This window comes from Centroberyx gerrardi, chromosome 5 (assembly GCF_048128805.1).
Source record: "Centroberyx gerrardi isolate f3 chromosome 5, fCenGer3.hap1.cur.20231027, whole genome shotgun sequence".
Classification (NCBI taxonomy): domain Eukaryota; kingdom Metazoa; phylum Chordata; class Actinopteri; order Beryciformes; family Berycidae; genus Centroberyx; species Centroberyx gerrardi.
The window spans coordinates 16,817,535-16,837,547 of record NC_136001.1 but is presented as its reverse complement, the minus strand read 5'-3'; the positions used below and the strand labels follow the sequence as shown (position 1 = coordinate 16,837,547).

Here is a 20,013-nt window from a genome sequence, read left to right as displayed (position 1 = left end):
AGACTAGACTTTGGATTAAGGCCAAAAGTAAGCAATCATAAAAATACTGAACAGTGATCTACAATCAACAGAATCACCACCACGCCGTGCCAAAAAATATGTTAGCTGCTTCATGAATAAATCGCTGCCAAATCTGCCAATCACATAATAGAATAGCCTTTTAGCCTGAGGGCCAAGATGTGGTGGTCTAATAGGGGTTGCTACAGAGGGTACCTGTTGGGTGCTGTCCAACTACACAGGATGGGGGGGTGGGGTATTGGTGATGGGCTTTCATGTTGCCACAGGCTCAACTACCACCAGGAGTCTGATAACTGCATCTCACGGACGGCCATTTGAATAATCACTTCAACAAGGGGAGAAATTAAAAAGCCTCTCAGTGAGACAGGGCTAGGCACAGGGCCACATAGCGAATTCCAAATGAGCTGCTGGTATTCAAAAAGTAGAGACCAGCTCTAAATTCACGAGACTATGCCGGTTTGCAGACCCTTGACACCTCTCCAAATTAGCCAAATACCTTGTCATTATTCCATTTTGTCTATCAAATGATGCAGTGCTATCACCACTAGGCCTAACATTATCTCTGACACAGAGATGAAATGTCAATATTTATTCACGTGCAGTTATCCTATATTCTTTGTCTTTTACAAAGCTTGACGAATGAGGAAAGTGACTTCACTTCAGGAAATCATGACAGATGTTTGTGCCACCGCTATTTAGTATGCACACCTGCACACACACACACACACGCACACACACACACATACATACAGAAAGACCTTGGAGAGGTAGTTTGAGCCATTAGACAATAGACATTTGAAAGAACACTGCAGGCTAATACCATCCTTAAAGAGAAGCTCTATCACATTCACACTTGGAAATGGTTACGGTGAGGACAAACAGATGCATGATCTTCTTTTTACTTTCTTCACTGCCATTTACTCTATTCATCAGCACCTTGAAGTTGTTTAAAGAAAAGGAAAATCAATAAAAAGTTACACACTGCCTTCAATGTGATCTAGGAGATGAAAAGCATGGACCGGTGTGAGGTGATATGGCAAAGAAAAGGGAATTATCATATTAGTACCTATTCTATACATTTCTATTCTCATAACCTGTCAAAAGAACAGGTGCAAAAAACAGGAGCACAAAGTCTAAGCCTGCACGACCTCTTCAATTATGAAGAGAACTGAATACCCACACTGCGTATAAACTAGCAGTATTTGATGAATGCATTAGTGCTCTAAGAAACAAATTTTACAATGTGTACGTGGTGGTTCATATTTCTGCACGCAATCTGCAAAAAGGATGCATCGGCTGCACTCTACGTCTAGGATATTCTGCCAGCCAGAAAAAAACTGTAAATTTCACTTCCAATTTCACTTCCAATAACATTGCATTAAATTTCCCATAGCTATTTAAATTGACAGAATTTGTTGCATATAAAAACAATGTTAAACTTTTTTCCACAGAACACCATTTGATGAATGGCATCAAAGACAAAAGCATTTGTAGTGCAAGAGTAAGGAAGTCTCTGAAAGTTAGACAGAGGTAGGAGGCGGGGACACTGCAGTAAAATGCCAATTAGCGTCAAATGCACATATAGCCTCTTCAACATCATCATTTGTTGAAAAATTAAATGAGAACAATAGAATGCAATAGCAGGATATTTCATGGAATAAGACGGTATGACAACTGTCCATCACACTAATTTCTAGACAATGAGATAAACGAAACTACTCTAGTTCTGATTAACTGGAAAGGTGCTGTGGAGTAACATCAAAACTTTAACATTATGTTTCTTCTAAAACTGTGTGCACAGATACCCTAGATCCAGACAGCACGCTGTGGGCCTGCTATTTAAAGAATGGGTGATTAAGATGCAAACCAGGTCTGACCTTTGATTGTGCGTGCTGACTAAGACTATGGGCATTTTGTTAGTTGAAGCATAAAGTCTGGCAGAGATGGGACATTCGTTGGGGGAATTTATAATCTTTTGTGGTTAGGCATAAATCCTTTATCTTTATGCTGACTCTTTATGAGAGAATAGGCTTAAGTTAAATATGTGACTAAATGAAGATGATCAACTAATAATTTGCACCCCAAATTACTATGATGACACCATGGGTATCATCGATAACACTTGGTTGACAGCAAGCAAATTTAGAGTTCAGTCATCCACCCTCTCATGAGGGCCGTCAAGATCAAGCTGGGACACAGTTATGCATTTACCTTTGCATTGAAATATACACATAAATATCACAGTTTAGTAAGTGTTTAGTAAGTCACAGCACTGACTAATCAATGTCTGGCCTATGTGATCACCGACTGGTAAATATGACAGCAAACAGAAACATGCCCTGAGTCCATCTTGCACACAGTCCCAAAAATTTAACTGTAACAGCGTCTGTGCCATCTTGCAATTCACAGGGGTGTACCAGACAACAGACAATATCAGAGATATCGTGACACACGAAGATCAAATTCATTGGTATACTATTTAACTGAAAAACGCTTGCACTTGTTGAGTGTCCTGTCACCCAACAAATCTGTGCTTTCTAATTCAGGTCGACTAGTTTTGCAAACGAGGATCATCATTTTCTGGAGGAATTTATTAGCTGTATGACAACAGACGAGTGACAGACAAGGAAACACATTCCAACAGCTGTGAGTCGAGAGACCAAATACCATCACAGCAGGGCGAGGGAGCACAGAAGCCAATGACACTGGCTGAGCTGGGCTCACACTTCATGCTGGACACACAACCTCTCACATACCAATCGAGGCTAGCTAACGATAGCTGATAGAGGGCTAAGATAGGTTATTAAAATCACCTAATGCGAGAAAAAAAAAAAACACCAAGTCCTGGCCCGTGATCAGTCCACCTAATCACCTAGAGAATGCACTGACACCGTTCAGCTAAGTTAGCTGGCTACGAAACTGGCTAGCTAGCTGTCAAAGTTGCTCTGTCAGTTGTCACTGGTTGTACGGTTGTGCTAGCAGGCTAACGCGAGCTGTCAAGTTGGAGAGTTATAGCAGGAAAGCTTTACAATCGGCCACACGACTATGTTATAACACTGACCACAAGGAAACTGGCTCGTTACGAAAGGTGTCCCCATATGCCCCATCACAGCAAACGGAAAACTGTCAAGGCCTATTCACTGGGCTCAATCCCCAGAACTTCAGTGCAGCTCACTTCCCCATGAAAGTCGTCCATTTCATGGGCCTTAGTTCAACTTCCATTCCCGTGTTCTTCGCTAGTAGCTCACTTACTCTGGGTGAAGCTGTTGTAAGGGTCGCTCTCTTAATCCAGGGTAGTTTTTAGAGTAACTGCCCCCTCCCCTTCCACCTCTTCTTCAGCAAGTGGCCCCCAGGTGTCTTATGCTCTTGACGTTTGTCCTGTGCAAGACCCGCTGTAGCCTCACCGGTCTGCCCGTGGCGTCCCTCCTCGGCTTCTCCGCCTTTTCCCGTTCGCCTTTCTCTCGGCAGCCGAGCCAACATCCGGGACTCTCCCGCTTGGTAAGTGCCCGGAACTACTTTCACATACAACGACGCACGAGAATATTTACCACTCTGCCGCCACAGAAACTAGCGCGGTCCTTACGATAACCCATTTCAATTGTATTTGCCCACAATATGTAAGGCAGTACTCATATATGTGGGTCTATCTGAAAAGCTAAGTTGTTAACAAAGTATGTGGCCTATAATTCAAATAGGCTTCTTAAAGCGTATAGAAAATAGAATAGCTGGTATACAAACATGAACACAGAAAATGGTGCAGAAAAAAGTACATTGCTATTTCATTATTTTACGAATTAGACCACAGTTTGGATGGTGCTTGGATGTTAAGGATTTTTGTTTTGTTTTGTTTTGTTTTGTTTTTTCTTTCTTTTTTGTTTTGTTTTTTGTTTGTTTGTTTTTACCTATGAAGCGGCGTCATTTAAAGATCCCAAACGAAAAATCACTAATATTGCTAGAATGTTCTAGGATTTATGGTAGGCCTATGTCTGCGGTACTCAATAGTGAGTTTATGGTGACCTTGTCGTAATTTCTGTTTTTGTTTTTTGTTATTTTTACCTCCTATGGTAGCTATAACTGGCAATTTTCTGTGGTAGGCTATCATTTTGACTTATAGTAGCTGTATGATGTTTAAATGTTGCTGTAATATTTTTATAGAACCCCTGTCAATGTAGGCTATTAAAAAAAATATATAGTTATTTCTGTAAGGGATTTGGTTTACCTTGACCAGCTCATTGTCCCATGCGTAGGCCTACCTGGTGATGACAAAATGTTAACGATTACATTTCAAAAAATAAATAAATAAAGTTGTTTTTTATAAGATCATTTTATGATTTTACCATTAACTGGGGGTCCTTTCAGTCCAGCCGGGAAGCACTAGCTTCAGTGTAAGCCTATACTGAAGATGGGCTATTGGAAACAGAAAATGTCAGGATGAGAATTTCTAGTGGAAAACGATGTTTCTGAAAACAATTTACTACGACAAATCACATACAGCTCTTTACAGTCTTACAAGAGTTAACTATAAACAAAATTAACTTTAATACGATCTGATAACTATTTTTCCCCCCAAACATTGACTTGTACCATTGTTAAGTTTACTGTAGCATTGCTAACAAATGCAAACAACTTCTGTTTCCAATAGCTCAATAACTATACTGGCGTTAAGTGCTTTTTGAACTGACTGAGAGGACTAACAGTAAATTAGACTGGCTTATCAAAAAGCTGAACCAGCCCTTTATTTAACTAAGTAGTGGTTTAGAGAGATTATTTATTTTTTAACAATATAAACCAAGTAAACAGTCGCATACCTTAGGCTATTAAAAAGCCAGACCATTATCAGATTAATCGATGCAATCAAACCATAAATGTATCATAATAAGAGGCCTCCTCATAGGAAGTGTGGTCGTCTGTTCAGTAGAGCAACAGCACCTCTTGTGGGCTGATTACAAGGACTGTTGTTGGACAGATTGCTTCAAGTTGGCAACTTCCTCAAATGTATGGCAAGATCAACAAATCAATAAATAATCATTTCTGGGTAAATTCATCTTGCACTAACAACAAACATGATTGCCCCAGCTCTTGTCCTGGGTTGAAACACTGAGTCAGAGTTTCAAAAGGGCATTGCTAACACCGATTACCTGAGGAGCTATAAACTGAAAGGGGGGGTTATAGCCAGTCTGAAGGTCATTACTATTAGTATTTCCACTGAAGGCTATTCAATATTCAATAGACTATTCAAACATGGTGCACATGCCTCACCTCTCTCCACCAGCTTACATTGTCCCACAGTGAGCAGTCAAGGCCACATGCATGTTTTCATCCTCTCCATAAAATCAAATGACACTTTCCTCCTCCTCTTATCCAGTCTGTGCAGAAAAAAAATGTTTGCAGCTCCTTCAGATAAAAAACTGCCAAAATGAGAGATGCCCAACTGTGTTGAGAAACAACTATTAGGGCCTGTCAACACAACTTTAAACCTATAGGCCTACGTTGCATTCATTTCTTCACTTTTTACACCATTAAATGTGGTTACTTTTGACTATGAGCCATATTTTTAAATGCCAAAGTAGGCTATCAATAAAGTGATTCACAAAATGCCTCTTCACTTTCACCAGCCTAAAGCAGATTCACCTGGAAGAGCGAGCAAAGAGAGTTGTGTGTTGACTTATTGATAACATAGGGCAACTTGTGGATGAAAGTGTTAATGAATACCAACACCAGCTATTTTGTATAAACCAAGTGACATGATCTAGAAATACTAAAACTGGCTAAGTGCATTCTTATCTTGTATGGGAATATACTTTTTATTAGTCTTTGGAAAATGGAAAATAGAAATGGAAACTATCTCACTAAACAAAGAAACTACTTTGGTAGGGTCCTATTTGATATTTAAAAGTTGTTCAATTTCATATTACATCTCAATTTAACACCTGTAATTTTTAGATTGGATTACATATTAATCTCAGTGAGAGAAATGCAAGTATATTGCATTTTTTCCCGTGAGAAGGTATGTATATGCCACTGTACAAAACTCACCAGAATTTTTTTTTTTTACATTTTAAGTTTTTAAACGGCAGATTTTCAAAAATGTCTTCCGGGGTGCAACAGGCATAGCCTACAATACAGTTTTTTGTGTGTCTGTGTGTCACTTGTCATTGCCTGTCATTTTATGCCTGCCTGTAAATCAATTGCTCTTTGGGATTAAGTAAAGGACTGAACTGTCCCCTGATTCCCCTAGCATTTCTGGGGAATTGCCCTTTTATGTGAGGAAAAAAAAGACAGAAAATATGTGATATAGGGGATGTAACAAGCAACAAAGGTTCCAGGCGGATTTCAAACACATGGCATTGCTTTTGCATGGTAATAAGATGGTCCAGAAGTTGCCCTTTTTGAGAATTTTGCCCCTGTCCCATTCAGAGTCTGTGCAGGTCTCACATGAAAATGAGAACATAATTCTGGGAGAAAAGACGAAATCCCCAGCGACGCACTACTGCTTCAACAACCTGAGATTTAATCCTTAGAAATGTTTTCACTATGTATTAGTCATTGGTAGTACCATTTACGGCCATTGGGGGCGCTCACGGTCTCACTGGAGGCTCTGCTGTGTTTTTTTAACCAAGAGCAAAGAAGAAATCTCCGTCGTTCAGGAAGTGCAGAAGTTGTCAAGCAGTCTGAAAACAAACAGTCTCCTATCCTCAGAATCAAGAGTAAGAAGAAGTAAGTAGCAGTTTTTTATCAAACTTGTAATGATAAAATAGCAAATATCGATGCTGTCTCATTCAAGTTCAGTGCAATACGTGGCAAATTATTGACAAATCACAGGTACGTGTTCTGATTTTGAAAATAATTGCACATGACTCTCACCTGCCATAGACTGTAAGGTCAGCAAGCCTCAACTTGAAGCTGTCCTCGATAAACTTACTAAAGGTTTCTGTATTGTATCTGCTGAAGGGAATTTTTGTATAGCTAGTCAACAGGCTTTTATTAAATAAAATTACAAGGTCAAAGACTCAGAAACTATTAAGGTTTATGTATACTAACATACAGTAAGATATATTAACATATTGTGAGGTTAAAGTATATGTAGACTAAAATACTGTGGCTTTCCTCATTGTCTAAACATGGGTATAATATTCACTGACTGTTAAAGGTCCAGTGCAATGATAATTGCATTTCTCAATTTCATGATATAGCTAATTAACAAAGGACCTGTTAATGTAAAGTTGCCCAAATTATTATAACTGTCAGCATTGTGGAAATTTGACTAGCGCCCTTTGAAAAACTTTCCCTCTGGTTTTCAACAGAATCAAACAGATTTGTACCATCTAACCATCAAAAACTGAAAAAAAAGTGATGCTCATTGTGTTAGAAATCAACATCAAGTTGAAATCATTGCACTGCATCTTTAATGCCCGTTCCTCACTTTGAGTTGTTGTTGTCAAGTTGTTGATAATATCAAATTACCTTTAATATCAAATTACCTCTCTCTCACCAGCTATGGCAGAGCCCAGGGCAGCTACCATTGATGGGAAGCTAGCTGAAGAGTTTGCTGTTCCCTCCCATGTGGACGAGGTTAAAGAGCAGATGGCTGCTTTTGCTGGGCGTCACGGGGCAAAGGGTCGCAGGGTGGTTCTCATCACATCAGGAGGCACCAAAGTTCCCCTGGAGTCCCGCACTGTCCGCTTCCTTGATAACTTCAGCAGCGGCAGGCGAGGCGCCTCCTCAGCAGAGTATTTCCTAGACTCCGGCTACGCTGTCATCTTCCTGCACAGACATCGCTCCCTGTACCCTTACACACGCCTGTACTCCAACATAAACCTGCTGGACACGCTTCAGCTAAAAAGCGGAGAAGGAGCATCCAGCAACTCTGGTCAGGTGGTGGTTAACCAGCAGGCGCTTCCTAACATCGCCAAAGTCCTAAAGCGCTACCAGGAAGTGAAAGACGCCGGGCTTCTCCTGCCCATCGAGTTCAACACTCTTTCAGAATACCTGCACCTCCTCAAAGCAGCAGCACAGGCACTCAGCACAATAGGTACAGGCTGGCACCACCTTACAGGTTGAAGTAGTGTGGACACTTATCTAGCATACTGCTCATAACATGTCCTCACGTTTACTCTACACTTAGGGTCCAAGGCCATGTTTTACTTGGCGGCAGCTGTGTCCGATTTCTATATCCCAGCATCTGAGATGCCTGAACACAAAATCCAGTCTTCCAATGGACCTCTTCAAGTGAGTAAAATAATGAAATTCCAGGACAGTACATGCTGTACATGCATGTTTTTTTTTTAAAATCTGTGACAAATGCTTGTTCTCCCATTCAGATCAGCATGAAAATGGTGCCCAAGATGCTGTCCCCACTGGTGAAGGACTGGGCGCCACAGGCATTTGTCATCTCCTTCAAGCTGGAGACGGACCCATCCATCCTGCTGGACAAGGCTCGGCGGGCTCTGGACACCTACCGGCACCAAGCAGTAGTAGCCAATATACTGGACACCAGGCGGGGTTACGTGGTGGTGGTGACTCCTGAAACTCAGGCCGAGCTGATCCTCACGGACGAGGATGTGAAGAATGAGGTGGAGATAGAGGAGAAGATCATCAGTAACCTGAAAGCAGCGCACGGCCAGTTCATAACTCAACAACTTGACTGACTCTCAGGATCCACTGATGTCAAAGTTGATGTCCAGGCTACCAGTTGTAACAGTTGTCTCTGCTCTGTGCTCTTACATCAACCCTTGGTTATGGTAATGGCTTATATTCATAACAATACCTGTTCTGCTGTCCTCTGATTTATATTGAACATGTTTTAGGTTTGCCTAAGCTTAGGAACTACTGTAACTATAAACACATAATGCCTTCCTTTCTCCATTTTAAATGTTCTACAAAAGGGCCTCTTGAAGGTATTTGTGCTGTTTTTCTAGAGGGAAATCAATATGCTCTTAATAGAAGTGTTTGAAATGTTTATTCACATTACATAATTGAATTCAGTACAACACAAAAGTGAGCAGTTCAATGTCATTTGTACAACAGATGATGGACAGCTGAATGGTAAAATGATATGCTTTACCACTAGTCACCCATCACATAATAAAATTGCATCGAGTACAGTCCATAGGGATTGTCTTACTCCCATGGCTACGCTTGGCAGCGTATTTTGTATTCCATCTTGCACCTGTGTTTGTGTTGGTTACTTAAGTTTGATACTCTTCTTGACTCCAGCACGGATACCAGACAACTCTCCACTGTATCTTGTCTCCTCCCGACGAACCTCGCGGACCTGGTAAATACGGACAATAATCTTTTTAACGTCCAGTTGAAATGTGTTGCATTAAAAAATGTGAATTCTTGATTTAAACTGATGAACCCTCAAAAATAGCCTCAGGAAGCCTTATGATGCACTTGAACATAAAGAAAATGTTGTGATGCGGGTTACAAACCTGGCCCTTTCTGCGGATCTTAGCCCGTCTGAACTTCTCTCTGTGTTTGACTCTGGGATTACGGTCGATTTTCTTCCTCTTTGGTGTGAGTCCTTTGTTTTTGGCCATCTGTGGAATTGGTACAAGCACACGATCAGACTAATGGTTCAAAAATAGGATTTGACGAAGTCTGACATGGAATGCATGAAATAAATGATATGAGGGACGTAACTGAATGTATTGAAAGAATTTTCTGATATAATGCTTTGAGCAGAACATTTATCCTGTACACTGTGCAAGAACGAATTCAATAAATTCTATAATGAACAACTGCTCCCATACCATTTGTAGATTTTTACTGTCCCATAGCACAAGATGACATATCAAGGACATATCCTAACATATCTGCAGGGATTTGATCGGGTTGTTGATCAATACCAAAGACCCAACAGTTACTTCGCCAGGCACTGAGACTTAAGGTTTTCAAAATTCCCTTTCTGACCCAGACCGTTTTAGGGGGGAAAACACTCCTTGCTCATGTTGTTGCAATTCCTTGGTTGCCGATAGAGGTTGATAAAAGTCATAATTACTTAATCCCCCTTTAATGCATATTAATTCATTGTATAGGTCAGTGATTCTCAACCTTTTTCATATCAAGGACACCTAATTTAGTACACATTAGGGCCACGGACCCCCAATCGGTGTGATTTTGTCTCGAACCCAAATCTGATAATATCTTTATAGTTAGACATGATTTTGTCCAGAATTCCATGACTATCTGTATTGTAGGTAGAGAGATAACAGTGAAACTATGATCAAAACAGTCATTCTTCTACATTCTCCAATTGTGTTAACTTCTTGTAAATTAAATAATGGTTAAGTTTAACAATAGATCAATTTGCTTGGGGACCCCCTGGAGCCCCCTCAAGGACCCCTGGTGGTCCCCGGACCCCACATTGAGAACCACTGGTATAGATGATTGCAACCCAGTACCTGGTAGGTGATGCCTCTCTTAGCATCTGGATCCATTTCTTCTTCCTCATCTCCGCTTTCCTCCAATCTGAAACAAATCGAGAAGGTATTAGATCCCCTGTTGATTCTGTCCCAACTGTTCGTGGACTCTGATACAAATCATACTCACGCTTCATCCTGTGGGTCGTTGCTTGTGCTCTTCCTCTTCAGTTTCAGCTTCTCCTCCACTCCTCTGTAGAAGTGCAGTGCAGCCTCCTCATCCAGGTCAGAGTCTGAGTCCTCGGCAGCCTCAGGCGCTGCCTCTCCAGACTCCTGGAAACAACAATGGGAGCGCAGAATGACAGAAACATTGTTATTCATGAAAATTAAATAGCTACATTAAGTTCCTTGAAGCTCCATGTTTATCCTCCATTAAAAATTCAAAATGATCATGTCCATCAGGTCTGTGAATGAAGGCACACTGAGCATATCTCACCATGTCCTTCTTAGCCTGCTTGCCTCCCACTGGCCTCCTGGTGGCCTTTTCTTTCTGCTCTCCGGCCAGTAGCTTGCGAAGTTGTGGCGCAAGCCGGGCATCTACTGCACCGAGTTCATTGATGAGCTGCGGGAGAAAGGCATTCAAGACTCAGTTACACATATTTTATGATCCCCATGGGGAAATTCTCTTTTCATTGTCCCTCCAGAGGTGCAGAGCGTAGGGTCGGCTACAGGACAGTTCCCCTGGAGCTGGTATGCTTGTCTCACTACTCATTAGGCCAACCTGCTGCCCAAATAGTTAATACTGCCACCGTGAAACAGCAATAGTGTCAAAGAACAGTCACACAGTAACGACTGACGGCCTACTGTCCAAAATAAAAGACTACTGACTGCTAGACATACAGGGTGAAGACACATTTGCCCACATGTGCCATCAGCAGCAGGTGTCAATATGAATGGACTTACATTTCTGTAGGTGAGCAGTCTTTCTATCACAGGATGGTTGTGAGCAGGGATTCTTTTTGCTTTCAGCACCAAGTAGAAACTGATGTTTGTGCAGTAACTGTGGCAGGAAACGATGATTAGCAAACGCTCAATGAAAGAGACACACAATTGCAATATTAAGTTACAATTTAATTAAAACTTACTTGAGATAAAGTTGCTGTTTCGTCTTGAGGTATTCAGCACCCTTTGGAAAACAGGAGAAAAATTATAAATGAGGAGATTTTATATAAATCCTCTAATCTCAGTGCCTGATCGCAAAGTCACGGTGCTACAAATGGAGCTAAACTGGACTCACTTTTCCTGGCGGGATCCGTCCATCCTTGACCATCTCTACGAGGGGCTGCAGCTCATCCTTCAGTTCTGCAAGCTACACACCAGAAACAGCAATAATTCATATGCTGAAGTCATTACATGTTGTTCTACAGTAGGTAAGCAGTGTGTGTGTGTGTGTGTGTGTGTGTGTGCGTGAGTGTTTGTTTTACCTTTGCTTTGAAATCCTGGATGAGTTCAAGCAGCTCTGGTGATTCCTTCTTCAGAAGTTTCATCTTTTCCTTCTGGGACATCTGCTTCAGGTCTTTCACAATCCTCTCCTCCTTTTCTACACTCTTCTCTTCATCCTTCTTCTCCACAGCAAATTCCTACATTTAGGTAGACACATACAAGAATAAGATATAAGGAAAAACTATTACTACTACCAATAATAATGATTTATCATCACAAATGGAATTAAATTGATATGTATGGGAAAGAGATTTATGAAGTGAATACCTGAAAAAAGTTTAGATCATAATCCTCCTCACTCAGATTCGCAGCCAAGCGTTTCTGAATATTCTTAGCCTCTTCTTCCTCCTCTTGGTCCTCTGCTTCCAACGCTTCTTGTGTTTTCCCTTCTGCAATAACAAAATTACAAGTTGCATCAAGCCTACATTAGCCACACAGGCAAAAAAATGAACATAAATTGCCTCAGTAATACGAGTGAGGATGAAAGATGCTTACTGGCAGCCACATAATCAGAGTCATAGAACATCTTCTTCTTGTTGCCCCATGCCATATCATTAGGGAGATCTAGGGAAGACAACACAGTTATAGTTAATCAGGATAGTCTGGCAAAGGTGTAAACCGAGGACTAAATGGCAACTGACTCTTCTTTTTACCGTCATCTTTCTTGCCCTCTAAATCACTCTCCATGTCGGTCCCCTCTTCTTCTTCCTCATACTCTTCTTCCTCCTCTGACTCAGAATCATCCAAGGCCATAACTTCCTCCTGTAAAATTCAGTTGAACTTGAATTAGCTTGAACTAAATTATCTAAAGACGGTGCAAACATATTGGCAAGAACAAACAAACGGGTCCAAAAAGTCCGTCACCTCATCATCCTCATCCTCCTGGTCACTGTCCATTTGAACACCGCGGGCGAGAAGTTTCTATGGCGAAGAGATGATGGTAAAATAGTAAGAGACCATGAAAATAAGACAGACACTTACCACAAAATTACTCATGACGGAAACTTACTGCAATCTTTTCATCATGAAACTCATCAATTTTGTCCTTTGTGTACTGTGAAGATTTCTGGTGAGAAGAAAAGAGACAACAGATATGTTCATGTCTGACTGTCAGCTGAGTCGATGCTGACACAGCAACAAACACAAGTGCAGTTAGAGTGCAGCAAAGTAGAGCTGGAGTGTTGACAGTTAGCCTGTTGGTTGAGAATGACACATTTTTATTTACACTTACTGATTTTATAGAGGGAACAGTGAATGTTTTAACACTTAAGTTAAATATTGCACAATACAAATGATGCATTTCAGTGAGAAGAAAAAGTAAACATAATAGAAAAATACATGACACAGCAGTGAAAAATCAAAGAGCAGCAAATGTTATTTTAAAAACGTGCATGGTATCTATTGCTATTAATACCTTGAAGTTTTCAGTGGGGAACAATTAATACAATCTCAAAGTTGTCTGCAATTGATACAGCATGAAAACACATTTCTCCTGCTCTCTGTATGTTGTACCTCAGTTATTAGCTGTTCCTAGGCTGGCAGTTAGTTAACATATATTGTAGTAATGAGATGAGGCACTCAATTCAATGTCTTAATTCAAACACATTTAAATTTGACACAATGTTCTCTCCCTTCCAGAAGAATGAAGGAGATATCAGCACTTATCAAGTAGGGCTGCAACTACCGATTATTTTCATTATCGAACAATCTATCTTCGATTAATCATTTAGTCTATAACATAAAAAAAAATAATAATGACAAATGCCCATCAAAAATTACCACAGCCCCAAAGTATTCATTTTATGATCATATGAAATGGAGAAAAACATCCAAATCTTAACATTTGTGAAGCTGCAACCAGCAAATGTTTTTTTTTTATAAATTTTTACTTGATAAATGACTAAAACGATTAACCAATTATCAAGATTATAATCGATTAATTTTCTGTCTATCGACTAATTGATTAATCGCGTCAACACTAGTATCAATGCTGTAACGATCCCTTCTTTCAGTGAGGTGCATTCATTTCTATAATTTATAGTGCTGCATGCAGAAACCCCCACCTGTGACAGAGCTAGTGTCGCGTGCTGTGTCCTCTTACCTTGTCAGGGACAGGCATGTCCTTGTAGGCTTCGGGGTCGTCATCATCATACTGCTTGGGAGTTTTTGGCCTCTGCAGTTTCTTTGCTCTGAGCAGTGAAGACCGGAGGCAGAAGTGAGTTAATCTCTTCTTTCAGGCATTGGGTGAATGTTTTTAGCTTTGCACTTCTGCGCCATTTGAACCGTAAAGTTTTGCATATTCTACTCGCTGCTTTATTAGAGCTCAATTATTAGGGTTCAAATACAGCTAATCCTAACACAACGCATTGACTGTTAACACCTCAATGGAGACAAAATGTTGTGTCAGTGCAGTAAAGTCACCACCATAAACGACATTTGACTCGTTTTATCAAAGAGAGATTTCCAGTAAGGCAACGCCTGTCTAGTGAGTTATATTTCTTCTGGCATAAAACATTAGCTACCTAAAAGCAAACTAGTTACGAGGCTATTTAACTTGATAACATCCATGTTAACCATGCAAGCGTACTGACTTTACTTAACTCACCTTTGAGCTCGAACCATGATGGAAAAGTTGAATGAACCTGGTTGCTAGTCGTTAACTACACCGTTACATCGGTAAAATAACAGCACGTTTCACGTTTATATTTGATGATTAAATGAAACGAAAACTCTTCTAACAATCACATACAGTTGAACACATTTCCGATGTTTCCATGTGCTTCCGTGATTTCTTCTTCTACGTCTGGTTTCCACTTGGTTGCTTGCTGTGATCGCCATCTAGCGGCCAAACAATAGTTGACAATCTGTTGATGGTGTGCAGCAGTAATTTGATTTGAAATACATTTTAGGAGGTTTTTTTTAAATCCATTTAAACACATTATAAAAGTAAAACAGTGTAAAACACTTTGTAAACAAATGAGGAGTGGTAACTTCATTTCCCACACAGTCCATGTATTCATAATTTAGGATTTTTATTGCCATTGTGCCTGTATCCTCACATATAGCATACAATAAAACAGTGATTACATAGACATAACATAACATAGATCCTGCATGCCAACAACACCTGACTGATTTTGTTTCCAGAGTCATGGACTGTTTCACTTTGTTGGGCTAATTAACACTGCAGAAGTCAGAACTTGTCGCTCTAGTCGGCACTATACTGGCAGCTGCCTTTCCTCGGAGATAGATGATATTGCTCTTGCGTCTCCTCCTTGCTCCTCATTCCTCCTCATTCCACTCCTCCCTCCCTGTCTATCAGTGGCCTCCCCAGTCCATTTGAAATCCAAAACTGGTACTCCGAGGCCTGTTGCTGGGAAGAAAGGTTTTTGGAGTTCTGTAGAACAGAGATTTTATTTCATCATTCCTCTTCCTCATCAGGGCAAGAGCAGGTGTCACATGACCGGGGTCAAAGCACTGTCAAGGAAGGGGGGAGAAAAAACACAATGCTCTCTTAGTGAGTCGTGTGTCAAGCTTTCTCTTTTGCTCTTCACATACAAACACAAACATGACAAATCCACATACTTACACTGGCCTGCAACCTCGGCACTGGGACTCCTCTCTCTTCTTGGTTTGCGTCTGTGTTGTGTACGCTCAGGTCAACCATGGACCTGCTCAGGTCTGACATCGCAGTCTTTAATCCGGTTCTCTGCTGTGCTGACGAGCTCTGCTGAGGCTTCAGCCTCCTCATGATGTCACTCAGCGAGCTGAAGCGCTCAGACTGCGGCACCCTCAGTATTATAGGTCTCTGTTAGGAGAGAAAAGCATCGCAATTTTCTGTCATTTGGAGTATTTGGGTGTCTAAGCTGACCCCAGTATTTTGACATTACAATTAAGGCAATGGGTTTATTCATAAAGTAGTGATTTACTCTAGAGGATGATTGGCCGTCTACCCTGGAGCCATTTCTATCCATGTTAATGTCTTCTTCCAAAATGCCCTCCGTCTTTGAACGCTCTCTTCTCTGAGTGGAGGAAAAGGTCACCATATTGTGCATTGAGTTCTGCTCCCTCTTTTCACCAGGTCTCACTGTTGTCCTGTCATCTGAATTAGCGCTCTTCCCTTTGGAGAGCTGCCTGTGATAGGCCCGCTCTATTTTGTGTTCCACCCTGGAGGAGGCAAAACACATTTTCTTTTGGATTTGACATTTCAAGCCCAAACTTAACCTAATGTAAGTCTGTGAAGATGTTTATCAAGCTCTCGGTTATCTTTTTGGTGTTACCTTTGTTGTAATTCTGCGGTAGTCAGATTGAAGCTATCGGTCTGGGGGAGTTGTGTGCTGCTGTGAAAATAATCAGATCCCAGGGAAATGTCACCATAAAAAGTATCAGAAGAAACACATTGATGCCCATTACTCAGAACCCAGTGTTGTATCTCATCTTTGCCTGTGACCAAGACTCACTTGAAGCGTGTTGGTTTATCTCGCAGATTGTTTGTCACTGAGGTTGTGTTTTCACATATCCTGGCACATACAAACAAACAGAGAGGGAGGGTAAAGGCATGTACAAACAACTCTATGGGTCAAGTTACAAAGAGAGAAAACTTGTTTAACTATTTCGGCATTGGTTTCAGAAAATGGTAAATTTAGCTTTTCTTTATACTTTTGGTCCATTTCATCGGATATTCCTATAGCAAAAACCAAACTTTTCATTAACTTGCCTTCTACAGCACAGAAGATATAGTTATAGGAATGAATGAATGAATGAAACCTTTATAAAGATTTGTGTAAAAAGCATAGTCAATCTTTAGTATATCCTGGGCCAAAAAGTCAACTAGACTCACTAATGGTGACAGACATTTGGTTAATTGAGATGTTATGTGTACCTTTCCTGATCCAGAAACCGATTTCTACTATGAGCAAATTCATCCACAATGGGTGTCTTTTTTTCATCAAACAGCATTTTGTTCTGCAGTGGCCTTTCCATGGGCACGATCTCCTCATGATGATTGACAGGACTGTCTCTCTGGACGACCCCCAGGGCTTCCCAGTCCAGGGGCGAATCGGCAGGCGGAGGCGGAGTGGGGCTGGTGACGGGCTCCAAGGGGAGGTGTTTTGGGAGATGGAGGTCTGGGAACTCTTTCAGCAGATGGGGCGCGTCCACCGGGGGGCTGGCAGCCTTCCATGTGTCCGGGATGGGGGACGAGGCAGCGAAAAGGACCCTGAACTCCTGATCAAATGATTCAACGACCAGGCCGCTTAGAACAGTGATCAGCTGCCGGTGCAGGTGGGCATCCGTCCACGTGAGGCTAGAGAGTACAAAGACAGCCTGTTATGTCAGTTTCTTCTGTGTGTAATAGGTATGGAAGGAACGGGTTGAAAGACACGGCTGTTGTACCTGTAGCTACCATGAATCACTGTCTCCAAATCCAGTAGAATGAAGTTGTCTTTCATTTCTCCTACTACCTTTGCTCCCATCCTTGAGCGGAAGGTTTTCCCTCCAAGCACACGGACCTGCATGTTCTGTGAGAGCAAACCAAATGATAAGATTGCTGTACACATGGCATATCAGCTGTCAAAAAGACAATAATCACCTAGATCATTCTGAATAGTTTATAGCCATATTATGAACAGAAGATTTTAAATTCTGCTTTGCATATTCATCATCTTCATGCACAGTAGTCATGAAAATTACTAAAAGAAAAACAATTTAACCTTAACCACAGATGAGTCCTCACTATCAGAGAGATATGCAGACTACACTGAATGCTGTGCAACCAGTTTAGCTGTGTGCTGCTTGATGTACATGCTGCATTCCTAACATTAGCATGCTGATGTATGCAGTGTGTCAAGTTTTTATGACGCTGATACACCCATAGTTTTAGAGCCAGCCTTCAGATGTGACTTTATACTTGATATGTTGTTGCTGTGTTACAAAATAGTCCATTAATATGTTGACCTGCTGGGTTGTTGCTGTCTAATTTTGGCAAATTAAAATATCCACATATCCTACACTGTGGAGGATGGCCATTAGGTGAGTGATGAATGTGAAACAGCGACTCACCGGATGCCTGAGCCTGTTGGGCATGAAGTTTTCCTGAATGGACCTCTGGTTCAGGATGATGTAAACAGGGACACCCCGAGAGGCAGCATTGTGTAAATCACCAATTACCGTGCCATCTGTCAATTTATCTGTCACTATGGCAATTACCTGTGCAGTACACAAAATGTCAGCGAGACTGTAGTTGACAGAATCCTTTTGATAGAGACTCACACCAAACAAAAAAAAAACTCTTCTTTTTTATTGATGATCAGATGTAAATTCTCTTATCATTTACCTTTACAAAAATATCTTCTTTGCTCCATCCATAAAATATTTACATACCTGACTGGCCCCCTGCAGGTACCGTCGGATGATCTCTCTGATGGGAGGTTGTCCCTCGGCAGGAGGACTGGTGTGGACTGTAACGCATCCCCTTCCCATCCAGGGGCCTTTCTCAGGCCAGCCCAGCTCCAGGCACGGGGCGGGGATGTCCGAGTGAGTTGGGAAGTAGGTGTCAGAGAAGTCCTCCATCTCTGAGCTGCCTTCCTCTGCGCTCTGCTCCCCTCTGCCCTGTAGCTGGCTAATGTGATAGTCCTGCGCCCAGCCATTTACCTGACCGACCTCTTCAGGAGACAGGAAGCAGCCGGAGCGCTCCGTGCCGACGCAGCTGTAGAAAACCCCTGGACCCGCACTCAGGAGTCTCTCCAGAGCCTGGCGCTCCCTCTCACAGTGGATGAACTCTGGGCAGGACTTGGTCACCGGCAGGAACACTGCGTCCTCATCCAGGCTTTGCTCTTGGGAGTTTGACATAGCTGCAGCCCGCTCTGGCTCTAGGAATAAGGGCTTATCTACTGTATCAAACTTTTAGCCAAACTCAGAATTCAAACTAGCAACTACTCTTATGTGACGACAACGCCACTCCAGGCCGGCTCATTCACACTAGTAAAGGTGATGATGGCTTTCATGGCAAAGGGTCACAAAGAGTCAGCAGCGTTTCTCATGTTTCTCTTAATTGGCAGGAGCTGACCAGAACACATCAGATGTCTAGATGTTGCTGAAGATCTTGATGAAAAGTTTTGCTGTGTTCCTTTCTGAGAAAAAGCAGCAGCATTCACAAGTTTAGTCCTGACTGAGCGCATTTTATGATCAGCAGCTTTAAGCAAGTCACCAGCCTCATGTTGACATAAGAAACAAATCAGTGTGTAGAAGTAATCAAGGTGTGGTTCGTTACCTTTAAAAAAATATTCAGTTTGAACATAAAACAATAACACGTCGAAACACACAGAGACTCACCTCATGGGCTGCATATCTCACCTCTCGGGCTCAAACATGACAGAAAAAGCTCCAAGGAGTTGTGATTGTTCATTTGCTCCCTCCCATTCATGTCATCTCCCTCGCTTTAACCCTCCCAGTCCTTGTTACTGACATTGTTTGTGGATTCCAGGCTTTCTGTGCAGTTGACAGATCCGTTTAGCTGCTGAAAGCCTCGATCAGGCGCCTGCCTGTACTCTCTGCAGACCTCCGCCCCTCCTACCTGCTCTCAGGTTCACTGCTCTTTAACTGGAAAACCTCTCTGATATTCAAGTTTCAGTTCACAGACTTGCTATCTTCTTTAAAGCGTTTGAGGCGTTCCCCTGTATAATATTGCTGCGTGCACTGTATCCTTTATCTGGCTATGAAAAAGAGCCTCTCATTCATTTCATAGTTTTCTCTTGAGGTTGTCCTCTGACTGGTCCAGCCTGACAGGTTGGTTTGCGGGCCAGAGTAGGACTCCAGATACTGTAACTCACTTCCAATCTGTGATGTCAGGAGCCATCACAGCTGGGTGTTTTAATCAAAATTATAAGGTGTATGCATGTATGACTGTTAGTAGCACACGTTGGAAAAATACTACAACCTCAGGTGTGTCTTCTGCTGGCCCATTGGTAATCTACCATTGAATCTCTGTCTCTGTGTTTGCTTTTCGTGTTCCGTGTTCTTGGAAAAAATAAAAAAAAACAATTGTGAAACGTTACAGAAGAGAATTGGCACTAGCCAATTTTTAATTGTTTTGATGTTACTTCCTTACTCTGAAGTGATTCTGTTTAGA

At 41.6% G+C, this 20,013-nt stretch overlaps 4 protein-coding genes across 8 annotated transcripts in view; 1 reads left to right on the top strand and 3 right to left on the bottom strand.

The window, feature by feature from the left end:
- Window positions 1–3,425, bottom strand: part of foxj3 (forkhead box J3) — a 66,020-nt gene extending 62,595 nt beyond the window's left edge. Inside the window, exon 1 of the mRNA XM_071895262.2 lies at window positions 3,271–3,425. The gene's annotated coding sequence lies outside the window, so the exon portion shown is untranslated. The remainder of the gene's footprint in view (window positions 1–3,270) is intronic.
- Window positions 3,426–6,663: 3,238 nt separating this feature from the next.
- On the top strand, window positions 6,664–8,816 carry ppcs (phosphopantothenoylcysteine synthetase). Of its 3 annotated transcripts, none has more exons than XM_071895225.1 (4): window positions 6,664–6,735; window positions 7,514–8,050; window positions 8,144–8,247; window positions 8,340–8,816. In XM_071895225.1, the coding sequence occupies exons 2-4, from the start codon at window positions 7,516–7,518 to the stop codon at window positions 8,664–8,666; spliced, it is 966 nt and encodes a 321-aa protein (XP_071751326.1). In that variant the 5' UTR covers window positions 6,664–6,735; window positions 7,514–7,515; the 3' UTR covers window positions 8,667–8,816. The 3 variants fall into 3 exon arrangements, with proteins under 3 accessions (XP_071751326.1, XP_071751327.1, XP_071751328.1); XM_071895226.1 differs by having other exon boundaries at window positions 6,698–6,840; XM_071895227.1 differs by having other exon boundaries at window positions 6,703–6,725.
- Window positions 8,817–8,958: 142 nt separating this feature from the next.
- utp3 (UTP3 small subunit processome component) lies at window positions 8,959–14,674 on the bottom strand. The gene is made up of 16 exons (XM_078283795.1): window positions 14,491–14,674; window positions 13,987–14,074; window positions 12,895–12,951; window positions 12,750–12,806; window positions 12,539–12,647; window positions 12,381–12,449; window positions 12,153–12,274; window positions 11,867–12,022; window positions 11,680–11,751; window positions 11,528–11,568; window positions 11,346–11,442; window positions 10,879–11,004; window positions 10,573–10,715; window positions 10,425–10,491; window positions 9,453–9,560; window positions 8,959–9,292 (listed from the first exon to the last, which is right to left on the bottom strand). Exons 1-16 carry the CDS (start codon window positions 14,505–14,507, stop codon window positions 9,203–9,205), a joined length of 1,419 nt encoding a protein of 472 aa, XP_078139921.1. The 5' UTR covers window positions 14,508–14,674; the 3' UTR covers window positions 8,959–9,202.
- A 224-nt stretch (window positions 14,675–14,898) lies between these two features.
- Window positions 14,899–19,480, bottom strand: fam83e (family with sequence similarity 83 member E). Of its 3 annotated transcripts, none has more exons than XM_071895277.2 (10): window positions 19,218–19,480; window positions 18,267–19,015; window positions 17,946–18,092; window positions 17,280–17,404; window positions 16,768–17,190; window positions 16,346–16,405; window positions 16,166–16,225; window positions 15,815–16,052; window positions 15,475–15,693; window positions 14,899–15,362 (listed from the first exon to the last, which is right to left on the bottom strand). In XM_071895277.2, exons 2-10 carry the CDS (start codon window positions 18,732–18,734, stop codon window positions 15,204–15,206), a joined length of 1,899 nt encoding a protein of 632 aa, XP_071751378.2. In that variant the 5' UTR covers window positions 18,735–19,015; window positions 19,218–19,480; the 3' UTR covers window positions 14,899–15,203. The 3 variants fall into 3 exon arrangements, with proteins under 3 accessions (XP_071751378.2, XP_071751379.2, XP_078139836.1); XM_071895278.2 differs by having other exon boundaries at window positions 18,267–18,748; XM_078283710.1 differs by having other exon boundaries at window positions 15,246–15,362; window positions 15,471–15,693.
- Between the last annotated feature and the right edge of the window lie 533 nt (window positions 19,481–20,013).

Coding starts and splice junctions, on each gene's coding strand:
- ppcs (XM_071895225.1), top strand. CDS start 7,516: ATGGCAGAGCCCAGGGCAGCTACCATTGATGGGAAGCTAGCTGAAGAG. Junction 8,051..8,143: donor ACAGGCACTCAGCACAATAG/GTACAGGCTGGC, acceptor CTCTACACTTAG/GGTCCAAGGCCATGTTTTAC. Junction 8,248..8,339: donor CTTCCAATGGACCTCTTCAA/GTGAGTAAAATA, acceptor TCTCCCATTCAG/ATCAGCATGAAAATGGTGCC.
- utp3 (XM_078283795.1), bottom strand. Junction 11,752..11,866: donor TCCAGGATTTCAAAGCAAAG/GTAAAACAAACA, acceptor TCTGGTGTGTAG/CTTGCAGAACTGAAGGATGA. Junction 11,005..11,345: donor GACTGCTCACCTACAGAAAT/GTAAGTCCATTC, acceptor TTTCTCCCGCAG/CTCATCAATGAACTCGGTGC.
- fam83e (XM_071895277.2), bottom strand. CDS start 18,734: ATGTCAAACTCCCAAGAGCAAAGCCTGGATGAGGACGCAGTGTTCCTG. Junction 15,694..15,814: donor ACGGCCAATCATCCTCTAGA/GTAAATCACTAC, acceptor CTCTCCTAACAG/AGACCTATAATACTGAGGGT. Junction 15,363..15,474: donor TGCCGAGGTTGCAGGCCAGT/GTAAGTATGTGG, acceptor CTTCCTTGACAG/TGCTTTGACCCCGGTCATGT.